At 44.8% G+C, this 23,269-nt stretch overlaps 1 protein-coding gene across 4 annotated transcripts in view; it reads right to left on the bottom strand.

Annotated features, from left to right (window-relative positions):
• LOC121532144 (neuron navigator 2) overlaps positions 1 to 23,269 on the bottom strand; it is a 109,451-nt gene that overhangs the window by 7,558 nt on the left and 78,624 nt on the right. For 2 of the 4 annotated variants that reach the window (XM_041837889.2, XM_041837891.2), the window contains 15 exons: positions 20,972 to 21,278; positions 18,713 to 19,355; positions 17,183 to 17,608; positions 16,769 to 16,840; positions 14,268 to 14,428; positions 13,770 to 13,946; positions 9,308 to 9,360; positions 8,577 to 8,600; positions 7,850 to 7,924; positions 3,470 to 3,553; positions 3,243 to 3,366; positions 2,925 to 3,082; positions 1,418 to 1,593; positions 724 to 804; positions 98 to 251 (listed from right to left, as the gene is read on the bottom strand). In XM_041837889.2, the coding sequence (XP_041693823.2) occupies positions 98 to 251; positions 724 to 804; positions 1,418 to 1,593; positions 2,925 to 3,082; positions 3,243 to 3,366; positions 3,470 to 3,553; positions 7,850 to 7,924; positions 8,577 to 8,600; positions 9,308 to 9,360; positions 13,770 to 13,946; positions 14,268 to 14,428; positions 16,769 to 16,840; positions 17,183 to 17,608; positions 18,713 to 19,355; positions 20,972 to 21,278 (2,715 nt within the window). Of the gene's footprint in view, positions 1 to 97; positions 252 to 723; positions 805 to 1,417; positions 1,594 to 1,776; positions 1,786 to 2,924; positions 3,083 to 3,242; positions 3,367 to 3,469; positions 3,554 to 7,849; positions 7,925 to 8,576; positions 8,601 to 9,307; positions 9,361 to 13,769; positions 13,947 to 14,267; positions 14,429 to 16,768; positions 16,841 to 17,182; positions 17,609 to 18,712; positions 19,356 to 20,971; positions 21,279 to 23,269 lie in introns of all 4 variants that reach the window. The other 2 variants (XM_041837888.2, XM_041837890.2) reach the window with 2 other exon arrangements.

The following is a 23,269-nucleotide window of genomic DNA, read 5'->3' as shown; positions in this document are numbered from 1 at the left end:
ATGCCAGGTCACAAGGTCAGGGAAACCTCCAGGCCCTCATCATGTCCTATGTCATTGGTCATATCGTCATATGTGGTTACATTGCGGTCACCCTCACCTGCATGTGGTTCATGGACTCCCTGAGCTGATCCAGCTGGTGGGCAGAGCTGAGGGCCTCCAGGCGTATGTCAGTCAGCTTCATCTCCTTGTCTCGGAGCTCACTGTGGAGCGCCATCACCTTCTCCGCCTCACTGTCTGTGTACTCTGAGATCCTGCAGACGAGACATAGACAGTCTGGTCAGTTCAGGGTTATACAGAAGGCCAGTCCTCAAGAGCACATCCCCAGAAAATCCCATGAAGCACATTCTCTTGCAGACAATTATCAGACAATTATCATTTTCATACAATGATCAAAAGCTCAGTAACATGCTGTACAAGTACATGTTTTGTCACTGCCAAAAATTATTGTCGCTTATTCCAAGTTAATCCAGAGGCACTGAATCACTGTGTTGTAGATAGGGGTTCAGGCAATAGTAAACAGGACAAGATCAAGGTCCTGTAAAGGATGTGTGTGATTGGCTCAACATTCCAGTTTCAATAGTACAACAGGCACGAGTGATGAAGTTGAGATTAATTGGTTAGATAACCACTTGGTGCATCAAGGATATTTGTTAGGATTATCCATCATCAGAATTAATCATAAAGTGAATGCGGGTTATTCAGACGTTATTCATACTCTATTACCGAGCCAGAGACCCAGTCCTCAACACCCCAGTGCTACCGCCGCAGCCACGCCTACTAACAGGCAGGGGAGAGAGAATGGGGCTAGAGACACACAGAGACAGATGGATAAGAGAGGAACAGGTTCAATACAAACATTCAACTAGCGACTAAAACAATGAGGCCATGCAGTCTCTAATGATCACACACACACAGCTATGCTTGTGGTACTGGTATATATGGGGTACTGGTATATATGGGGTACTGGGTTATATGGGGTACTGGGTTATATGGGGTACTGGTATATATGGGGTACTGGGATATATGGGGTACTGGTATATATGGGGTACTGGTATATATGGGGTACTGGGATATATGGGGTACTGGTTTATATGAGGTACTGGGATATATGGGGTACTGGAATATGGGGTATTGGGATATATCGGGTACTGGGATATATATATATACACTGTACATATAGACTTCTATAGTATATATAAACCTGTTAAAATAGCTGTATCAGACACTATGGGAGTCAGTTGTAATCATTAATATGGTCATGTGATCCTCCTGAACCCTGAGTTGACTCCCGACCCCTGAGTTGACTCCCAACCCCTGAGTTGAGGGAACAGGGAGCCTCCATTATGATCCACTATCTCCTCCCAGTTATAAACAGGTGAGCGTCTAATGGTCTATTGGTCTGGGCCCAGGTACTCACAGAGAGTTGGAGTGGGAGTTCTGGAGCATGGGTGTGGAGGCGGTGGAGCCGTTATATGCTGATAGCTTGAGGGAGAAGGGCAGGGAACAGTCGGTCATCTCCTCGATGTCAGAGTGGGAGGACGCAGAGTTGGACGACTTCTTCTTCCCAAATGCCTGCTTGAAGGAGCTCCGCAGCTGCAGCCGGGGACAGGGGGAGGAACAGGGAGCAGTGAAGAAAAGTGAAAGACTTGAGTACATAGTGAAACACACAGACACATCAGGGAGTCGAGGAGAAAAAAGCATTTATAAACTTCTACTCTTTCACCGTCTCTATCTGATCAAGCAATAATAATGTATGGGAAGAGTGTTTGATCTTACCTCATAAACCTGCCACACCATAGGAGAGCACAAGAGGGAAAATACAAGACAAAACAGCATGCGGATCATAGACAATTTAAACTTTTAGCTCAGAGACACAATAGAGGTAGGGTGGATTAGTTTTGTATTGACACAGAAATAATCCAAGACTGTGTACAGGTTTCAGGGACAGAGAATAGGCTGTACACAAGGTAGCTCACTAAAGAGACTGAATACAAACGAAAAACTCACAGCTACACACAGGGAATGAACACCAGGCTATTAGAGAGGATTAGATATCACTTTGACAACTTCTCACTAATTGACATGACTACTCAACCACTAAAAGGCAGATTTAGATATTTAAACTCAGAAGCCGCCTGGCCCCTTGTGGTCAAATAGTCAGGTACTCCACAGCTACAGATGTCCTATCTTAATTTTATCACACTGTTATTGCAGATCATTTTCCTTTAAAAAGGTTTAAAAAGGCTTCTAAAGTTTGTAATTTCCACTTTAAAATATCAGACTTGATTTATCCTAACACAACATGTATCAATCCCTACAAAAATGTCCATGAATTATAATCCACATAATAATTCACATTTCCTGTTGCTGCAGGATTATTTTACTGCTGTGAGAAACTGTTCAAATGAAGATAGTACATGTGTATAAGTATCATCACTGTGGACAGTCTACGTACATAGTCATCTTTCACCTTCCCTCCAACACACGCAACAGCATTATTATATCAGGACAAAAGAACACACAGACATTTTAATTTGACTTCATAGATTACAGGCAGTGTTGAACTAGTATATACACACATATGCCTTTTCTACAGGCAAAAACATGCATGAGTATATTGACCAAAGCTTGTATCTAACTATAACAGACTACAGATGACAAACCTTTTTGCAGTTTGTTTGCGGTTTGTCGTGTGCAATAAGAGAACGCCTCAAAATTCTCCACTCACAGTCTAGTTTCTAGAGGAGCTCACTAAGAGCAATACGCATATTCACCTTTGCTCCTGCACAAGGAGGCTAAGACAATCAGGAGTGGAGGAAAGGGCAAAAACACATTACAGATTAGACAGACCGACAGACACACAGAGCGACAGACAGACAGCTAGCCAGCCAGCTAGATAGACAGACAGAGAGTGGAGGACCTACCCAGTTCTTCTTCTTCTTCTTGTTCTTGGCGTCCAGCTCCTGATTGCTGCCCACACTGGAGTGGCTGGTGGCGCTGGTGATGCTGGACACACTGTCAGATGAGTGCTGTCTGTGGATACGCAGGTCCGGCTGAGACTGGGAGCTCTCATTGGCTGAAGCTATGGGATACACAAGAGAGAGACTGGGTGAGACAGGGACCAGACGATGACATTGAATTGGAATCGATTCAGATTCTGCGTCAGATGCCTTTCTCCTCACTAGCCAATAGCCATCCACCCTTATTGTGTTTCCATTGTGATGTGGGAGGTAACTTCTCACCTGACCTATCACCTTTGCTGGTGGGCTCTGGGAGATTGATGACACCATTGATGTCTGACTGGGCTACGGTATTCTGCTTCTTCAGGTGTTCTATGGTCTTCCTCAGCTCGTTCAGCTCAGAGTCCTACAACACAACAACATGATAAAACAACACAATTAGCTTCACCATCCATCCAAGGAAGGACAGACATATTTCTAAGGAAACAGACCACAGCCCCAGTCCTTACCTTCTGCTCAGCCGTGGTGGTAAGTCCCTGGAGTCGGATGGTCATGTTCCGCAAGCTCTGCTCAAATGCTGCAACCAGGTGAGCCTGAAGACATACACACAACAGGACACATTTAGTGATTAATGTATGAGGAAAGTTAGCAAATTGTCCTGCTGACAATGTTATTTGTAATCCCAACTCAAGGCTGTGAAATGGGCAACAAACTGCAGTTTTCTGAAAAAGTATTGCTCATAAGAACACACCCACATACTTTCCACGACATGCATACACAGAGCCAAAACATACACAGGTGATAATGGCTTCTGTGTCATGGTGTACATCAAGTATTTTGAGTAAGAATGACAGGGATTGAGTTGCTCCACATGGTCAGTACATGTTGGCAATGGATCCATGCTGATATAAAGGGTGATGGGGCAGGCTCTCTGACGACTAGCTAGCTACAGTAGCTGTCTGGGCAGGGTTCCATGGTTTAGCAGCCTAGTAGAGATCAACATGAGGCCAACACAAGTCCTAACACACTCTAGCTAGCTATCAGCTGCCTTAGTGAAACCAGAGACCTGCTATCTTCTCACAGCCACAGATGAGCACATGGGGACAAAGGAAAAAGAGGAATACAGTTAGGATGTTTTCTTCTCATATGCAGAGTAAAATAATCACCAGTATCTGTTATATTTTGTAGAAATACAGGTATGATAGAAACATGCTTGTTATCAAATTACACGTTGACTCTCATCACTGTCACAGTTGGGAATATGATGAAGATGTACAAAGAGATTGTAGACTGGCTCAGTATGCAGTCTGTTTGGCTATAATAGACATCCAAAGAAACCACTTCAAATACATGAAATCAATGGATGGCTTGTGTTTTAGAAGATAAATCCAAACATTACACACCACAGGTGTTTGGATTTCAAAAGCCGTGGTGGGTTTCAGATATGACACATTATCTTATGCATTGCTGTTGTTGATATGCTTTACAAAGAAAATAATTAGAGCAATTGATTTACATTCCACAGAAAAAGCAAAGCATGCATACTTTTTGAAATCAAACATGAAATCAAAAATGAAGTTCCTGGTAGTTGATAACTAACAGCTTTCCAGTCAAAACAAAAGCAGAACATCAAGATAAAGGCAACAGAGACGAGTGTGTCCTCTGATAAAACATATCTAGGACAGACAGACACACTGAACTCCAACCTCTAGTTACAGCCCACAACTCAGCCATGTATTATTACCTATACTGCTAGCCAAAGGTGCCAATCAGATCCCACCTCAGTGAGGCCCTGCTGTGTGTTGCTGTCCCCCTGGTGGCGACTCAGCCTGGGCTGCAGTTGGCGTCTGGCCCTCTCTCTGGCTGCCTCCGTCCGCAGGGATGGGTAGTGGTTCAGGGTATACCACGTCACCGTCACCGGGCTGCTGGCCCCGGGACTGGGACTTCTCGCTGACATGGTTAAAGCTCCTCAGCTCAAGGTGATCCAGCCCAGCCAGGGACCAGTTTGCCTTTGATAAAGTATGAGTCCGATAGCAGACAGACGCTGAAGACTGATAGCTTCTGTTCTTCTGATCATCACACGGAGGTATGAGTAAACACGTCCTGATTCCTATCACAGCCCAGAGCCCGTCCTCCACGGAACATGAGCTGAAGGCAGAAGAGAATGCGGGGAACAGATCTGGAGGGCTTCCATCAGACAGAGGTGCTGGTGTTGGGGCATGTGGCTGACTGACTGCTCCACTATCAAGCTTCACAGATTAGCTCCAGGAGTATAGACGGGTTGGTTGTTTAGCAACAAAACTGACTTGTGTGCAACTATCGGGCAAAACAGACAGGGTTGGCTTAGATTGTTGACAACATGTAAACTACGGTGCATTCGGAAAGTATACAGACCCCTTGACTTTTTCCACATTTGGTTACGTTACAGCCTTTATCTAAAATGGATTAAATTGTTTTTTCTCCCCTCATACATCTACACACAACACCCCATAATGACAAAGCAAAAACAGGTTTTTAGAAGTTTTTGCAAATGTATATGAAAAAAAGAAAATGTAAATATCACATTTACATAAGTATTCAGACCCTTTACTCAGTACTTTGTTGAAGCACCTTTGGCAGCGATTACAACCTTGAGTCTTCTTTGGTATGACGCTACAAGCTTGGCACACCTGTATTTGAGGAGTTTCTCCCATTCTCCGCAGATCCTCTCAATCTCTGTCAGGTTGTATGGGGAGCGTCGCTGCACAGCTATTTTCAGGTCTCTCCAGAGATGTTCGATTGGGTTCAAGTCCGGGATCTGGCTGGGTCACTCAAGGACATTCAGAGACTTGTCCCGAAGCCACTCCTGCATTGTCTTGGCTGTGGGCTTAGGGTCGTTGTCCTGTTGGAAGGTGAACCTTCGCTCCAGTCTGAGGTTCTGAGCACTCTGGAGCAGGTTTTCATCAAGGATCTCTCTGTACTTTGCTCCGTTCATCTTTCCCCTCGATCCTGACTAGTCTCGCAGTCCCTGCCGCTGAAAAACATCCCCACAGCATGATGCTGCCATCACCATGCTTCACCGTAGGGATGGTGCAAGGTTTCCTCCAGACGTGACGCTTGGCAGTCAGGCCAAAGAGTTCAATCTTGGTTCCATCAGACCAGAGAATCTTGTTTCTCATGGTCTGAGAGTCCTTTAGGTGCCTTTTGGCATACTCCAAGCGTGCTGTCATGTGTCTTTTACTGAGGAGTGGCTTCCGTCTGGCCACTCTACCATAAAGGCCTGATTAGTGGAGTGCTGCAGAGTTGGTTGTCCTTCTGTAAGGTTCTCCCATCTCCAGAGAGGAACTCTGGAGCTCTGTCACAGTGACCATTGGGTTCTTGGTCACCTCCCTGACCAAGGCCCTTCTCCCCCGATTGCTCAGTTTGGCCGGGCGGCCAGCTCTAGGAAGGGTCTTGGTGGTTCCAAACTTCTTCCATTTAAGAATGATGGAGGCCACTGTGTTCTTGGGGACCTTCAATGCTGCAGACATTTTTTCTTACCCTTCCCCAGATCTGTGCCTCAACACAATCCTGTTTCGGAGCTCTACGGACAATTCCTTCGACCTCATGGTTGGTTTTTGCTCTGACATGCACTGTCAATTGTGGGACCTTATATAGACAGGTGTGTGCCTTTCCAAAGCATGTCCAATCAATGAACTTACCACAGGTGGACTCCAATCTAGTTGTAGAAACATCTCAATTTCAAGTCTCATAGCAAAGGGTCTGAATACTTATGTAAATAAGATATTTCTGTTTTTTCTATTTTTAATAAATGCGCAAACATTTCTAAAAACCTGTTTTCACTTTGTCATTATGGGGTATTGTGTGTAGATTGATGAGAGATATTTTTAAAAAAAATCAATTTTAGAATAAGGCTGTAACGTAACAAAATGTGGAAAAAGTGAAGGGCTCTGAATACTTTCCGAATGCACTAAATATTTCATCTCCAAATGTTTATTGAAAACATACTGTAAATACATTTGCACAATGAGCACTTGTTGTCTCTCAAATACATTGTTAGAGTTGTTGGTTAGCTAGCTTGCAAATCTTTGACATATTAGCATTGACATGACCTCAGTCAAAACACCTCAAAACAAGACATGGTATGGATAAGAAGATAAAACAAGCTGAAACGAGCCACCTACGATTCCCCACATGGCAGCTTCTTGTGATTGTTGCTAGCGATCTGACCGTTCAGAATTATAACAACGCACACCTTCCGGCTACATTGGTGCGTTTTCGTGACGTTGTCAGCCAACCCGTCTATTCTTGGTAAGTCAGCCACACTGTCAGTCATTCAGTCAGTCAGTCAGTCAGGTCCTAGTGCAGGTCTGTCTTGCAGGGCTTGTAGGGCCAGGCCAGGGGCTCAGGCCATCCTCTAGCAGTCTAACGCGAGTGCTCTTACAGGTGGCTACAGCCTTCAAACTCCACACCAAGCCTCCACAGCTGCAGGAACCTCCAACCTGCTTTGTTGTGAAATCTCTGTTGTGAGATCACATGACCAGTGTGGATGCGGGCCATGACCAGTGTGGATGCGGGCCATTTCATTACGCCGTTACTGCTGGGCCATCGTGTTTGTTTGCATTCAGAGAGCAGATGGAATAGATAATGGGGTTAAACGCCTGCTTCCCTCTCAGACCATTACACAGTGTCATGTTCAATGTGCTTTAGGCAGCCATGCAAAGGTAAACAAAAACACCAGCCGCATTGCTGGAACACTTTGACTTCTAGATATAAATGCTAGTAATATGCAACACTAATACGAATTTGTTCCATTGAGCATAACCAAGGCATTACATAGTTACTACCAGCGTAGCATAACAATGATAGCCACAGTGCATAGCATAGTAACCATTTGCCATCATACTTACATTAGCACTAATTTGAGTGGTCAGAGCAGACACCTTCTCTTGGGAGGCATCCAATTCTCTCCGCAGCTTACGAATCTGAGAACAGAAAAACAAGATCATGCTTATCAACAGGAAATACCATACATACCATATATGATACAGTAGTATGTATTCCATTGAATACAACAGAGTATTTTGAGTAAGAATGATAGGGATTTAGTTGCTCCAAAGGGGCAGCTGGGTCAGCTGCTTACGAAGCCTTTGTATTACTCAAACAACTTCAGGGCTCATAAATGGTTATACTGCTACGGGGGCCCCCAACCCCCCCCCCAAAATAAAAATAAATCAGATAGCATATGATAGAAAAATGTGTAGAATTGCAGGAAATGAGCTTTAAAACTGTAAAATCTTCTCTCAGCCTCATGGCAAAATGTATGGAATAGCAGGACATTTGCTTTAAAACAGCAGCATTTTCGCTTTGCCTCATGACAAAATGTGTAGAATAGCATTGTAAAACTGTACATTTTTCTCTCTGCACCATGGCAAAATGTGTTGAAATGCAGTAAATAAATAAAAATATATTGGGGGGTGTAGGGCCCCCGAAGGTCAGTGCCCCGGGCCCCAAATGCGGTAGTCTGGCCCTGGTAATCAGATCACAATATGGTGTAATATGGTACAAATCACAAAAGGCTATGATACAAATCAATGGTGTCACGTGTGAAAGTAAAGTACACAAAGTTGTTATTACCTCTGACTGAGCTTTCTCCTCAGGCTATGAAAAATAGAAGAGGAGCAAAGAGAAGAAAATAAATAGGGTTTAGCATGTCAGAGTATGCATGGGATAAGACGACATGACAAACAATCTGAACATATTCAGTTTCCACCTAAGGCTACAGGGATTCACATGAGCACAGTTAACTAGCAATGCAATTCAGCAGTCAATTCAGACATAACCTTAACCACACTGTTAACCTTATGCCTAACTCTACACTATCTAGAACCTAAAAGGGTTCTTGAAGAACCCTTTTTGGTTCCAGGTAGATCCCTTTTGAGTTCCATGTAGAACCCTTTACACAGAGGGTTCTACATGGAACCCAAAAGAGTTATACCTGGAACCAAAAGGGGTTCTATCTGGAACCAAAAAGGGTTATTCTATGGGGACAGCCGAAGAACCCTTTTGGAACCCTTTTTTCTAAGAGTGTAACCTTAAATTTAGACCAAAAAGCAAAATAATTTAGCCAATTTGTACTTTTTGGCTGGGAAATCTGACTTTGTGGCTATGGAAGCTAGTGGAAACCAGATTAACCCTAGTCCTAAACTAAAAAGCATGCTCAATGAAGAATCGCAATGAAAATAACGTTTTAGCCCAGGACTAGGCTTAATCTGTGTCTGGGAAACCAGCCCTAAGCTTATTGCCATACGTGCTATGTGTTTGGATAGTCGGTGGAGTGCATAGACAGACAGCAAAGTGGCGCTCACCGTGGAGTAGACAGAGGAAGTGCTGGACACCAGAGACACAGAGGAGCCATGGACTGGAGAGAAACAAAAACACAACGTTCAACTCATTCATGGTCCACTGGGCACAGACGTCAATTCAACGTCTATTCCATGTCGGTGGAATAGAAACAACTATGATTCAACCAGTGTGTGCCCAGTGGTGGGTATATGATTCATTTAAGCAGTGATTCATCTCAACCTGATGAAACAGGAACATGCATGAACAGGTCCCCTGACTGAACGTTTACAACAGAGGTGCTGTACTAGGTGTGTGTGTGTGTGTGTGTGTGTGTGTGTGTGTGTGTGTGTGTGTGTGTGTGTGTGTGTGTGTGTGTGTGTGTGTGTGTGTGTGTGTGTGTGAGTGTGAGTGTGTGAGTGAGTGATTGTGTGAGTGAGTGAGTGAATGGTGCTATTACTGCAACTAGTTTACTTTGTAGCCTACGCTTTAATTGTGCTGATATGGTTGACACCCACACAACAGCACCAAAGTCTGGCTAACTCTACAGTTCACATGTCCAAACTCAAAATCTCCCGTGAGACATACTGTATGATGCATTCACACTTTACCAGCAGTCATCAGCCTCATCATTATACCATGGCATTGTTGAATACTCGTTTCTGATTGGCTTGAAGGGCATTCTAGAGCGTGGATTATTTCCCTATAACGCACGGTATACGAGCATGGTAGAATTCAATGGCTATAGTTCATTCTTACATGTTCTATGTTTGAGCTGCTTTTGAAAGCAAAAGTCGAATTGAAAACATTATTGTCATTGTTGAATTCAATTTCCATAATAGTAAGCTAAGACTGATGGTTTGGTTAGCTAAACTAGCAAGTCTGTTTGCTTGGTTACCAAGGTAACTACTGTAGCTAGCTATCTAGTAAACTTGCTAGCTACTTCAGTGGATGTTGAACACATTTCTACCTGCAAATGAACACATTTCGTGGAAGGTCAGCTCCACTCTGCTAGCGCGTCATGGAACACACCTTCCATGTCATTCATTATTTTCCATAGAACGCATAGGCCTAGTTGATTATCCCTTACATATTCTCTAGTGAGTACTGTCAATGCCATAACAATAACACAGCCTCTCTCTCTTCATTCATCATAATGTAATGGAACCACAATATCACTGCAGGACTAAAACGACAGCAGGGGGATGTGCCAAACTTAACTAAATGCTTAGCTGCTTACGAAGCCTTTGTACAAACAAGCCCCAATTATCCAGGGCCCTGAGTGTGTTCTCCAGACTGATTCAAGTGTCACAGAGTTCATTGACGTGTGTGGATGGATGGTGGGGAATGAGACACCATTCTTCCACAAGAAATTCCATCATTTGGTGTTTTGTTTGTATTGGTGGAAAACGCTGTCTCAAGCGCCGCACCAGAATATCCCATAATTGTTCAATAGGATTGATATCTGGTGACTGAGACGGCAATGGCATATCGTGAAACATCAGCAAGTTGAGCAGGCTTTGTCACTGAAGCTTCTGCCAAACATGCCCCAACAATCACCCCTCTTTCAATGTCACTGAGATCTCTTCTTCTAGCCATGGTAGCCAAAATAATAGGCAACTGGTTAATGTTAATTACACACCTGTGTGGAAGTACCTGCTTTCAATATACTTTGAATCCCTCATTTATCAAGTGTTTCCATTATTTTGGCAGTTACCTGTATCATTCTTTGAAATGACCATTGAACTGCAGTACATATCCCAGATTACACATTTACATGCTAGGATGTTTGATTCGTTTTTCAAGTTGGGAATGGATGTTTGTCTTTTCTGAAACATATCTTTAGGAGTCCTAATAGAAGTAAATATACATGTACGTATACTGTGACTAGAGCAGGGATTTTACCAGGTTTACTCTATCACCTGTGATCTAAAGTAGAAAAGTATACACTGGGGTGCCATCAAACAGGGCCTTGTGCTCTGCGCCTGTCTGGGAAGAGGGTGGGTCTGTAGAGCTGGTGTTGAGTCAGCTGTCTATCTGCGACGGGAGAGGAGAGGAGATATTTATCAGTCTTTGTCCTCCTTCTTCTACTGCTCCTCCTAACCTTGGCCTGCATGCCACAACACCACAGCTCAACATGACTCTGAGACTCGCCCTTGGACACGAACAAATCAACAGCCAACACCAGCCAAGAAACTGGCATCATAGAGGGATCAGTTAAAGAGAGAGCCTCGGGACAAGTAATAAGCCACAAGAGCACCAAGCCATTCAGCTAAAGAAGTGTAGTCAATCATCAAACCTCAGTCTATGTACGTACATCAAACAAACTGCTTCTTTGTATTTCCCAATTCAACTGTAGACGTGTGGAAAGACTGAAATACTAAATGTAATGAATGACTTCACTAGTGATTTAAATGGTTGGCTGAAAAAGTGTATGGATTCAATAAAAATTACTTTTGTAAAAAAAAAGTATATATTTCACTAGTGCCCTGTTAAGAATTAAGGCTTTCAAAAAACCCTCTTAGTTAACAACAATCTGCAAGCATGGCTAGATTTTTTAAAGGAATTATAATCCATTCAGAAGTCAAATGGAAGTTCACACAGGCATGTGGAGTGGAAATCATCTAACAAAGCAATACATGTACCTGCATTTCAAGAATTTGGGAAGATAAGGTTCAATCTGCAAAAATATGATTCTTGGTTTGAATGGTGTCAGCGATTTTTATATTGTATTGTTTTTAACTTAACAACATGACTTGCCTTCGGAAAAGTATTCAGACCCCTTTAGTTTTTCCGCATTTTGTTATTCTAAAATTGATTAAATTTAAAAAATCCTCAGCAATCTACACACAATACCCCTTAATGACAAAGCGTAAACAGGTTTTTAGAAACGTTTGCAAATTTATAAAAAATAAAAAACTGAAATACCTTATTTACAGACGTATTCAGACCCTTTGCTATGAGACTCTAAATTGAGCTCAGGTGCATCCTGTTTCCATTTATCATCCTTGAGATGTTTCTACAACTTGATTGGAGTGCACCTGTGGTAAATTCAATTGATTGGACATGATTTGGAAAAGCACACACCTGTCTATATAAGGTCCCACAGTTGACAGTGCATGTCAGAGCAAAAACCAAGCCATGAGGTCGAAGGAATTGTCCGTAGAGCTCAGACACAGAATTGTGTCGAAGCACAGATCTGGGGAAGGGTAGCAAACAATTTCTGCAGCATTGAAGGTCCCCAAGAACACAGTGTCCTCCATCATTGTTAAATGGAAGAAGTTTGGAACCACCAAGACTCCTAGAGCTGGCTGCCCGGCCAAACTGAGCAATCGGGGGAGAAGGGCCTTGGTCAGGGAGGTGACCAAGAACCCGATGGTCACTCTGACAGAGCTCTAGAGTTCCTCTGTGCAGATGGGAGAACCTTCCAGAAGGACAACCATGTCTGCAGCACTCCACCAATCAGGCCTTTATGGTAGAGTGGCCAGACGGAAGCCACTCCTCAGTAAAAGCCACATGCCAGCCCATTTGGAGTTTGCCAAAAGGCACCTAAAAACTCTCAGACCATGAGAAACAAGATTCTCTGGTCTGATGAAACCTAGATTGAACTCTTTGGCCTGACTGCCAAGCGTCACGTCTGGAGGAAACCTGGCACCATCCCTACAGTGAAGCATGGTGGTGGCAGCATTATACTGTGGGAATGTTTTTCAGCGGCAGGGACTGTGAGACTAGTCAGGATCGAGGGGAAAGATGAACGGAGCAAAGTACAGAGAGATCCTTGATGAAAACCTGCTCCAGAGCACTCAAGACCTCAGACTGGGGCATAGGTTCACCATCCAACAGGACAACGACCCAAAGCACACTGCCAAGACAACGCAGGAGTGGCTTCGGGACAAGTTTCTGAATGTCCTTGAGTGGCCCAGCCAGAGCCCGGACTTGAACCCGATCTAACATCTCTGGAGAGACCTGAAAATAGCTGTGCAGCAACGCTCCCCATCCAACCTGACAGAGCTTGAGAGGATCTGCAGAGAAGAATGGGAGAAACTCCCCAAATACAGGTGTGCCAAGCTTGTAGCGTCATACCCAAGAAAACTTGAGGCTGTAATCGCTGCCAAAGGTGCTTCAACAAAGTACAGAGTAAAGGGTCTGAATACTTATGTAAATGTGATATTTCCGTTTTTTTATTTTATATATTTTTAACCTGTTTTTGCTTTGTCATTATGGGGTATTGTCTGTAGATTGATGAGGGGAAAAAACAATGTAATACATTTTAGAATAAGACTGTAACCTAACAAAATGTGGAAAAAGTCCAGGGGTCTGAATACTTTCCGAAGGCACTGTAGCTAGAGAACATTGAACAGAACAAGGCTATGTCAAGATTTGTTTTTTGACAAAAATGCAGATAGAACCTTATAGTCCCAAGCTCTCAATTTCTCTGAGGCTCTGTGTGAAAGCAAATAGACGGAGGGGTATGTCAGTGTGTCTTACCCTCCTCCAGGCCTTCTCTGAAGGACCCAGAGCTACTCATGGTGCGACTCTTCTCCTCCAGAGACATGGACGAGTTCCTCAGTCGGGGGTCACTGTACGGGTCATACGACCCGTCCTGATTGGCCAAGCCGCTGCGGAGGTTGGCCAGGTTGATCTGTGCCGCCGTGGTAGGGCTGCCTGTAATGACACAGCCATTACATAACAACGGTAAAATAATATCTTAAATACAGACATGGACAGAGGGCATTGATCAGATATGTTTGCCGTTTGTCTGTTACTCTTCACTCATAGTGGAAAGTAAGAGTGAAATACAACATAATAAATATAATCCCTACTACTTTTCCTTACATCATCACTACTATCAGAGTAGTCTCTTGAGAGAGACGAAACATTAAGCCAGCATACACACAATATTTAGTTCATTGTGCAGAGATGACTATCACTGCTCCTACAGTGCTAATCAAAGTGATGAGTAGAGAGGGTTGAGGATACACCTACTGAGCTGGGAGAAGTTGAAGCGGGCTCCGGAGGGCGAGGTGAGGCTGGAGGCGGGGTAGAAGGGTGAGCTGGCGGCAGACTCCTGAAGACCTCCTGCAGAGTGGGAACGCAGCCAGTCCCGGGAGTCGTCATGAATACGCTGCTGGGGGAGGTGGCCGTACCTGCAGAGAGATGACAGGAGATGCTGAAAATCCACCTCACATCTACATCTATGTGTGAATGCTGCAAGTCACAATCTGGACAGATAATGATAATAACCTAGGCTGAGGTTGAGAGAATGCCAAGAGTGTGCAAAGCTGTCATCAAGGCAAAGGGTGGCTACTTTGAAAAATCTAATTTGTTTAATACTTTTTTAGTTACTACATGATTCCATATGTGTTATTTCATAGTTTTGATGTCTTCACTATTATTCTACAATGTAGAAAATAGTAAAAATAAAGAAAAACCCTTGAATGAGTTAGGTGTGTCCAAACCTTTGACGGGTACTGTGAGGGAAAAAAGTATTTGATCCCCTGCTGATTTTGTACGTTTGCCCACTGACAAAGAAATGATCAGTCTATAATTTTAATGGTAGGTTTATTTGAACAGTGAGAGACAGAATAACAACAACAAAAATCCAGAAAATGCATGTCAAAAATTTTATAAATTTATTTGCATTTTAATGAGGGAAATAAGTATTTGACCCCCTCTCAATCAGAAAGATTTCTGGCTCCCAGTTGTCTTTTATACAGGTAACGAGCTGAGATTAGGAGTACACTCTTAAAGGGAGTGCTCCTAATCTCAGCTTGTTACCTGTATAAAAGACACCTGTCCACAGAAGCAATCAATCAATCAGATTCCAAAATCTCCACCATGGTCAAGACCAAAGAGCTCTCCAAGGATGTCAGGGACAAGATTGTAGACCTACACAAGGCTGGAATGAGCTACAAGACCATCGCCAAGCAGCTTGGTGAGAAGGTGACAACAGTTGGTGCTCCATGCAAGATCTCACCTCGTGGAGTTGCAATGATCATGAGAACGGTGAGGAATCAGCCCAGAACTACACGGGAGGATCTTGTCAATGATCTCAAGGCAGCTGGGACCATAGTCACCAAGAAAACAATTGGTAACACACTACGAAGTGTAGGACTGAAATCCTGCAGCGCCTGCAAGGTCCCCCTGCTCAAGAAAGCACATATACAGGGCCGTCTGAAGTTTGCCAATAAACATCTGAATGATTCAGAGGAGAACTGGGTGAAAGTGTTGTGGTCACATGAGACCAAAATCGAGCTCTTTGGCATCAACTCAACTCGCCGTGTTTGGAGGAGGAGGAATGCTGCGGGAAAATTTATGAAAATGTATGACCCCAAGAACACCATCCCCACCGTCAAACATGGAGGTGGAAACATTATGCTTTGGGGGTGTTTTTCTGCTAAGGGGACAGGACAACTTCACCGCATCAAAGGGACGATGGACGGGGCCATGTACCGTCAAATCTTGGGTGAGAACCTCCTTCCCTCAGCCAGGGCATTGAAAATGGGTCATGGATGGGTATTCCAGCATGACAATGACCCAAAACACACGGCCAAGGCAACAAAAAAGTGGCTCAAGAAGAAGCACATTAAGGTCCTGGAGTGGCCTAATCAGTCTCCAGACCTTAATCCCATAGAAAATCTGTGGAGGGAGCTGAAGGTCCGAGTTGCCAAACATCAGCCTCGAAACCTTAATGACTTGGAGAAGATCTGCAAAGAGGAGTGGAACAAAATCCCTCCTGAGATGTGTGCAAACCTGGTGGCCAACTACAAGAAACGTCTGTCCTCTGTGATTGCCAACAAGGGTTTTGCCACCAAGTACTAAGTCATGTTTTGCAGAGGGGTCAAATACTTATTTCCCTCATTAAAATGCAAATCAATTCATAACATTTTTGACATGCGTTTTTCTGGATTTTTTTGTTGTTATTCTGTCCCTCACTGTTCAAATAAACCTACCATTAAAATTATAGACTGATCATGTCTTTGTCAGTGGGCAAACGTACAAAATCTGCAGGGGATCAAATACTTTTTTCCCTCACTGTATATATTGTATGTATATATTTTTTTCTGAGTAAACTGCTCAAGGAAATGGTGGCTTACAGTGAGGTATTTTGGGAGTTCAGCCCTTGCCAAAAACCTAAACATAGGGGCAATTCATGTTTAGTGGAGGTAGGTGTGTGGCCATTCTGAACATGTAGACAAAACATATAGAGACAGGACACAGCTACAGATAACATATATCTATAGAAACTTCACAGCTGTGGTGTGATCTTTCTTAGTTCTATATTTTTCGATGTACATCTCAAGATAAGGCTTCAGACTCCAGCCCTGTCCTTCCCAGTGTAGCCAGCAGATGGCACTATGCATGCTGTGAAAGAGATGCAGGCAGCAATAACATCCAACAGCCACTTCACTTAACAAACACAGTACACAACACACAGGCAGCTGTTTCACCATCAAGCAAGCCTAACTCCATATAGACACTTTTACCTGTCCTGTTTCCGGGGTAAAGTGTTTCGGCTGAATTTGGGACTAGCTGAGGGAGAGGAGAGGGGGCTAAGGCTGGGGGGAAGGGGAAGGGAGGGGGTTCGTGGTTTAGGGGGTTAGGGGGTAGGGGTAAACAACAGAGAGAGGAGGAGCACAGAGAGAAGGGGGAAACAGAGAGATCAACAGTCAAGATAGAATCCATGCTTTCATCACAACAACAACTAGGAATCAGTCTCCTATCATCTCCTTTATCATCAATATGGCCACTCAAACTCTTCTGTTAGAAATGGACTGAACCCTTATGCACACAACAGATCCAAGGTTGAGATACAAAGGGAAAAAAAGGGAGGAGAGCTTGTAGTCGACATTAAAACACATCGCCACACCTGGCCGCTCCTAAAACAAACCCACTCCTACCTGTCTGAGAAGCCAGTTTTGATGCCGTTGTTCCTGACGCAGGCTGGCAGTGTGTCGTGACCAGGGCCGTGGTGTCCGTGGCCTCCGCTGCCCAGAGACAGGTCAATGGACTCGCTGCTGGTGGCAAGGCTGCTGAGGGAGGGGTAGCCGGGGCTGAGGGTGCTGCTCCAGGCCAGGCTGTGGGAGGGGGTGGACAGGGCCGAGCTGGGACTGGAGGCCAGGGGGGAGAGGGAGTGGGCCTCCACACCCAGACGACCTCCACCCCCATACAGAGGGCTACTGCCCCCGCTACTGGCCGAGGGGGAGTCCAGAGTGACGCCCTGCTGGCCAGAGTTGGCGTGGGGGTTGGAGATGACGGTGGAGTTCTTCATGTTCTCTGCGGTGGTGACTGGGGCCTGCTGCTTGCCCTGCTTGCCTCCGAACAGTCTGGATGGCACGGGAGAGAAGCAGAGGAGAAGAGTGAGAGGAGAGTTAAGTATTACCTGGGTTTAAGTAGGGAATTGTTGAAGTAATCTTTGATTAAAATAGAGAAGCGAAACAAATGCACATTATAACGTCGCCACGAGAACACAATACCTACTTCATGGTATAATCACATCATTACAAGACAAATAAATCCATCTCTCTGATTCGCTGGTCTGGTTTGGCCTTCCGTGTGAGCAGCTATCATAAATCTTCTACCGTGGCTTTTTATCAACACGTAATTTACATTAAAGCAGGATGTAAAGCGTGTCCTACAGATGCCATATTAGCTTGGACAACATGAAAGGGTTAAATGAGAAGGGAGACTCTCAGACCACTGAGGGGAAACAGCTGCTCTATTTTCTCATTACCTCATCAGGCGATTAGTCAGATAAGTCCAAGCAGCAGCAGTTAAAGCAACACCAGGCAGCCCAGTACTGGGTTTGAGCTAGAGAAAACACTGGCCCTGTCTGGGCCCTGTCACCCTGCTTTTAATGACCACTGATGGGTCATTATTTCAAGAGAGGCCTAGTGATAAGCCAAGTCTTTTAAGTCACTCACGATTCATGGGCAGACTTCAAAAAAACGTAATGAAACCCTGATAATAGCTCTCAGTTTTATTTAATGTTACTATAACGCTGATATGATGATTGTCCCAACTAAAATCAGTTTGCAGTGTGCCTGAATATGTCACATAACCCACTGGGCACAGACGTCAGTTCAACATCTAGTTTTGATTGACATTTGGTTGAGTTGTCAACTATTGTGAATGCAATGTGAAATCAACAAAAAATGTAATGTCATTGGATTTAGGTAAAAAGTTACGTTGATTACTTTTTCAAATCCAATTAGTTTTCCACGTTGATTCAACGCCATCACATAGCTTTTTTGGGTTGAAATGACGTGGAAACAACATTGATTCAGCCAGTTTTTGCCCAGTGGGAAACATAAGCAGGCTGGTGTGGTAGTGCTTTCAGGGCCGGTGGAAGGAGTTATCAGACTCATCCACTGTTAGTGTGAGACAGCGCCTGATTGCTGGGGCTAGGTGTATGGAGGTGGTGGGCTGACCTGCGCATGGTAGGGGAGGAGACGTCTGGGTACTTTCCCCCTGGTTGCCTGGCTCCATGGGCTATGGGACTGGCATCAGAGGACACCCCCTTCTCCCGGTCTGTCTGGTTGGATCCAGAGCCAGGGAGGGGGATACCACCAGTGCTGGGCTTGGGGACTTGGCTGCGGCTTTTGGGGCCATGGAGCGTATTGGACTTGCTACTGAGATTGGAGTCGATGCTGGTGCTGGAGGAACGGTTTGTGCTGCGACCCCCGCCAAAGGCTCTGCTGGGCCGGGGGAGGCTGCGGTACTGCAGGGTGGAGTGTGAGCTCACAGGTAGGTAGCCATCATCCACACTGGCCTGGCGACCAAGGCCCCGACCCCCGTGGAGCTGCACTGACTTGGGGATCTTCCCCAGGGTGGCGGAGCCGCTGGTGATGGTGACTCCGCTGGCTGTCACCATGGTCATACCTCCTCCTGCGTGCTTCTTAAAGCCAAAGGTGTTGGTGGTGGGGGTGCGGCTGGAGCTGGAGGAGGGGGGCTTCTTGGCCTCGTCTCCACTGCTGCGGCCCGTGTCTGATGGGGAGCGCTGCATGCTACACTTGGCCCGTGGAGAGAGATGATGTTGGCCCTTCTCAGACACCTTGGCGTCGTCCGTTTTACCTGTGGGTGGAGACATGACAGTCTATCAACCATGGACCACCAGATACAAAGTCTCTGTAGTTGACTGCTGGCTGCCTCATCACACGCTACAGGAACACATGTACACTGAACAAAAATATAAACGCAACATGCACAATATTAAAGATTTTACTGAGATATAAGGAAATCAGTCAATTGAAATAAAGTCATTAGGCCCTAATCTATAGATTTCACATGACTGGGAATATAGATATGCATCTGTTGGTCACAGATACTTAAAAACAAGGTAGGTGGTGGATCAGAAAACCAGTCAGTATCTGGTGTGACCACAATTTGCCTCATGCAGCACAACACATCTCCTTCACATAAAGTTGATCAGGCTGTTGATTGTGGCCTGTGGAATGTTGTCCCACTCCTCTTCAATGGATGTGCGAAGTTGCTGGATATTGGCGGGAACTGGCACATGCTGTCGTACACGTCAATCCAGAGCATTCCAAACATGTTCAATGGGTGAGTATGCAGGCCATGGAAGAACTGAGACATTTTCAGCTTCCAGGAATAGTGTACAGATCCTTGCGACATGGGGTCGTGCATTATCATGCTGAATCATGAGGTGATGGCGGCGGATGAATGGCACAACAATGGGCCTCAGGATCTAGTCACGGTATCTCTCTGCATTCAAATTGCCATCAATAAAATGCAATTATGTTCATTGTCTGTAGCTTATGGCTGCCCATACCATAACCACACCGCCACCATGGGGCACTCTGTTCACAACGTTGACATCAGCAAACCGCTCGCCCACACGACGCTATACACACTGTCTGCCATCTGCCCGGTACAGTTGAAACCAGGATTCATCCATGAAGAGCACACTTCTCCAGAGTGCCAGTGGCAATCGAAGGTGAGCATTTGCCCACTGGGGTCAGTTACGACGCCGAACTGCAGTCAGGTCAAGACCTTGGTGAGGACGACGAGCACGCAGATGAGCTTCGCTGAGATGGTTTCAGTTTGTGCAGAAATTCTTTGGTTGTGCAAACCCACATTTTCATAATCTGTCCGGGTGGCTGGTCTCAGACGATCCCGCAGGTGAAGAAGCCGGATGTGGAGGTCCTGGGCTGCCAAATTCTCTAAAACGACGTTGGAGGCGACTTATGGTAGAGAAATTAACATTCAAATTCTCTAGCAACAGCTCTGGTGGACATTTCTGCAGTCAGCATGCCAATTGCATGCTCCCTCAAAACTTGAGACATCTGTGGCATTGTGTTGTGTGACAAAACTGCACATTTTAGGGTGGCCTTTTATTGTCCCCAGCACAAGGTGCACCTGTGTAATGATCATGCTGTTTAATCAGCTTCTTGATATGCCACACCTGTCAGGTGGATGGATTATCTTGGCAAAGGAGAAATGCTCACTAACAGGGATGTAAACACATTTGTGCACAAAAGTTTAGAGAAATACGTTTTTGTGCGTATGGAACATTTCTGGGATCTTTTATTTCAGCTCATGAAACATGGGATCAACACTTTACATGTTGCGTTTATATTTTTGTTCAGTATAGTTCAGACTGATAGAGAACAATATAGAGACAGTGTGGCTGCTACGCTCCGTCTGTCTCTACTCTGTATGTAACGTACCTGTAACATGGGTCTTCAGCGTTGCACAGCCTGGCGTGATGGGAGCCTTGGTCCTGGGCGAGGTTACGCCCACCTGGGCACTCATGCCCCGCCTCCAGGAGCCTGTGTGGGCCATGGAGGGCGTCTTGTGGCCCGAGGAGCTCCTGTCCGACTCGTCCGACATGTCTGAGGGGTGGCGGCAATACTTGGAGCCCGACTCCATTTTGACCCCGTTGTCCGAGCCACCGTCTGACCTCTTGACCTTGTCACTGCCGGACCACACAGAGTTCCGCTCGGCGGTCGAGTGTTTCTCTGCGTCTGTCTGGAGCTGAGGGAAACCAAACGTCAAACATCTGTTACTTCTGTTTATTCAAGTGCTGTAGATACTGCACATCAGAGGAGGCTGGTGAGGGGAGGAAGGCTCATAATAATGAATGGAATGGAGTGAATGAAATGGCATCAAACACATGTAAACCAGGTGTTAGATGTGTTTGAGACCATTCCATTCATTCTGTTCCAGCCATTATTATGAGCCTGTCCTCCCCATTTAAAGTGTCACCAGCCACCACTGCTGTACATACTCTAACTCCCATCTACTCACAGTATACCAGTATAATAATAACACTGATATGTGAATCATCTCACTAGGAGAGCAAGCAGAAAGAAAAGCAATGATCTACTAGTCTAGACCAGCACTTCCCAAGCTCGGTCCTGCAGACCCCAAGAGGTGCACGTTTTGCCCTAACACTACACAGCTGATTCAAATCATCAACTAATCATCAAGCTTTGATTATTGGAATCAGATGTGTAGTACTAGGGCAAAAACCAAAACGTGCACCCCTTGGGGTCTCGTGGAAACGCTGGTCTATTACCTCCCCCCTTAAGCTCAGCCTTATGCCATCATTCCAGTTAAACAACTCCACATGTCCCTATTACTGTGAATGCTTTCATATTCTCATCAGCAAACAGCACTCATTACAAACACACTGTCAAGACCAGGATGCTTGTTTAGTCATCACTTTATACAAATATCCTCTTTGTTCTATGAGCTGTTGCTCAACCACCAAGGGAAAAGATTCCTATTCAGGAACTTGATATTGATGATGATTTTTCTCTTATTTTGGTGCAGTCTGTTCTCATCTTAGAAGTAATGTGGGGAGTGGAACTGAGGCATTCACTCTGTGGTTGAACATTAACGCTGGTTGATGTCACTGCTGCCCATCTGGCTTTTCATCTGAGGCATGTGGCTGAATCACAGATAAAAAAAATTAAACGCGTTGCAATACAAAATTAAATATTAGCGCTTTCTATTGGACAGGTCCAGGTAGTCCCTCCCTGTTTCAGTCCATTTGCTTCCGTTTGGTGCCTAATGAACAAGACTGTGGTCAGGAGAGTAAGCAGTGGACTACAATGGACGCCTACAGTCCCTGACCGGGCCTGGAGTGATTACCACAGGAAATCAGCAAAGAAGGATCTTTCATGCTTCATGTATCAACATTACCGCCTCAAAATGAAAAAATCTGATAAGTGGAGACTGGAGAAGGAGAGGGAGAGGCTGGCGAACAGGACCATTACATTGGCCGTTCAAATAAACAATGTGTTCGAGCGGTGTTTTGTAGTGTGTTTTCCCAGCGCTCGCCAAACTTACGTCAGCCTTGGTTATAACAGGTCATTGTTCAACTAGCTACTGAAAATACTCATAAAAAATGATTGCCAGGGAAAGAATTTTAATGACCTCCTTCTTTATCAGCCTGGATCATAAACACTGTTATCTCTATAGCCTCAATAATAAATCCAAGCCATATTCTACAGAGCAGCAGAAAAATGCAATACAAAGCAATTCTATAAAAGGCAATACAGTTACAGAGAAAATGGGAGGGGACTTTGTGACTGAACGTTGGCTTGAAGAGCTGGTTTTGGGGCCCGAGTTCATTCAACTGTTTGAGTTTAAGTCACTCGTTGGCACGGGAGGATGCAGTGAAAACCTTAATGGTAGAAAAACATGAAAACAAAACGGGTGCCAAAGCTACAGTCTTCCTCTCGTCTACCCAGTTCCATTTTATGACTGGAAATAACCTTGCTGAACAGTCTTCTATATCACATTCACAACCATGCCAACTGCTTTATTCCTGAAAAAACTCACTCAGTGCTGTTCTCAGGATGTTCCACTGAAAAGAGACTGTCTCTCTACAGGAGCATTGTGTGGTTATCTTTGCAAAAACAGAAACTGCTTCTATCACACAGTCTTCCACATAGGCAATGATGACAGACATAAGTTTGTGAGTGTTGAGGTGTATCTGATGAGGACATGGGTCAGAC

This window comes from Coregonus clupeaformis, chromosome 19 (genome assembly GCF_020615455.1).
Source record: "Coregonus clupeaformis isolate EN_2021a chromosome 19, ASM2061545v1, whole genome shotgun sequence".
Lineage (NCBI taxonomy): Eukaryota > Metazoa > Chordata > Actinopteri > Salmoniformes > Salmonidae > Coregonus > Coregonus clupeaformis.
This window is presented reverse-complemented; position numbering and strand designations above follow the sequence as displayed.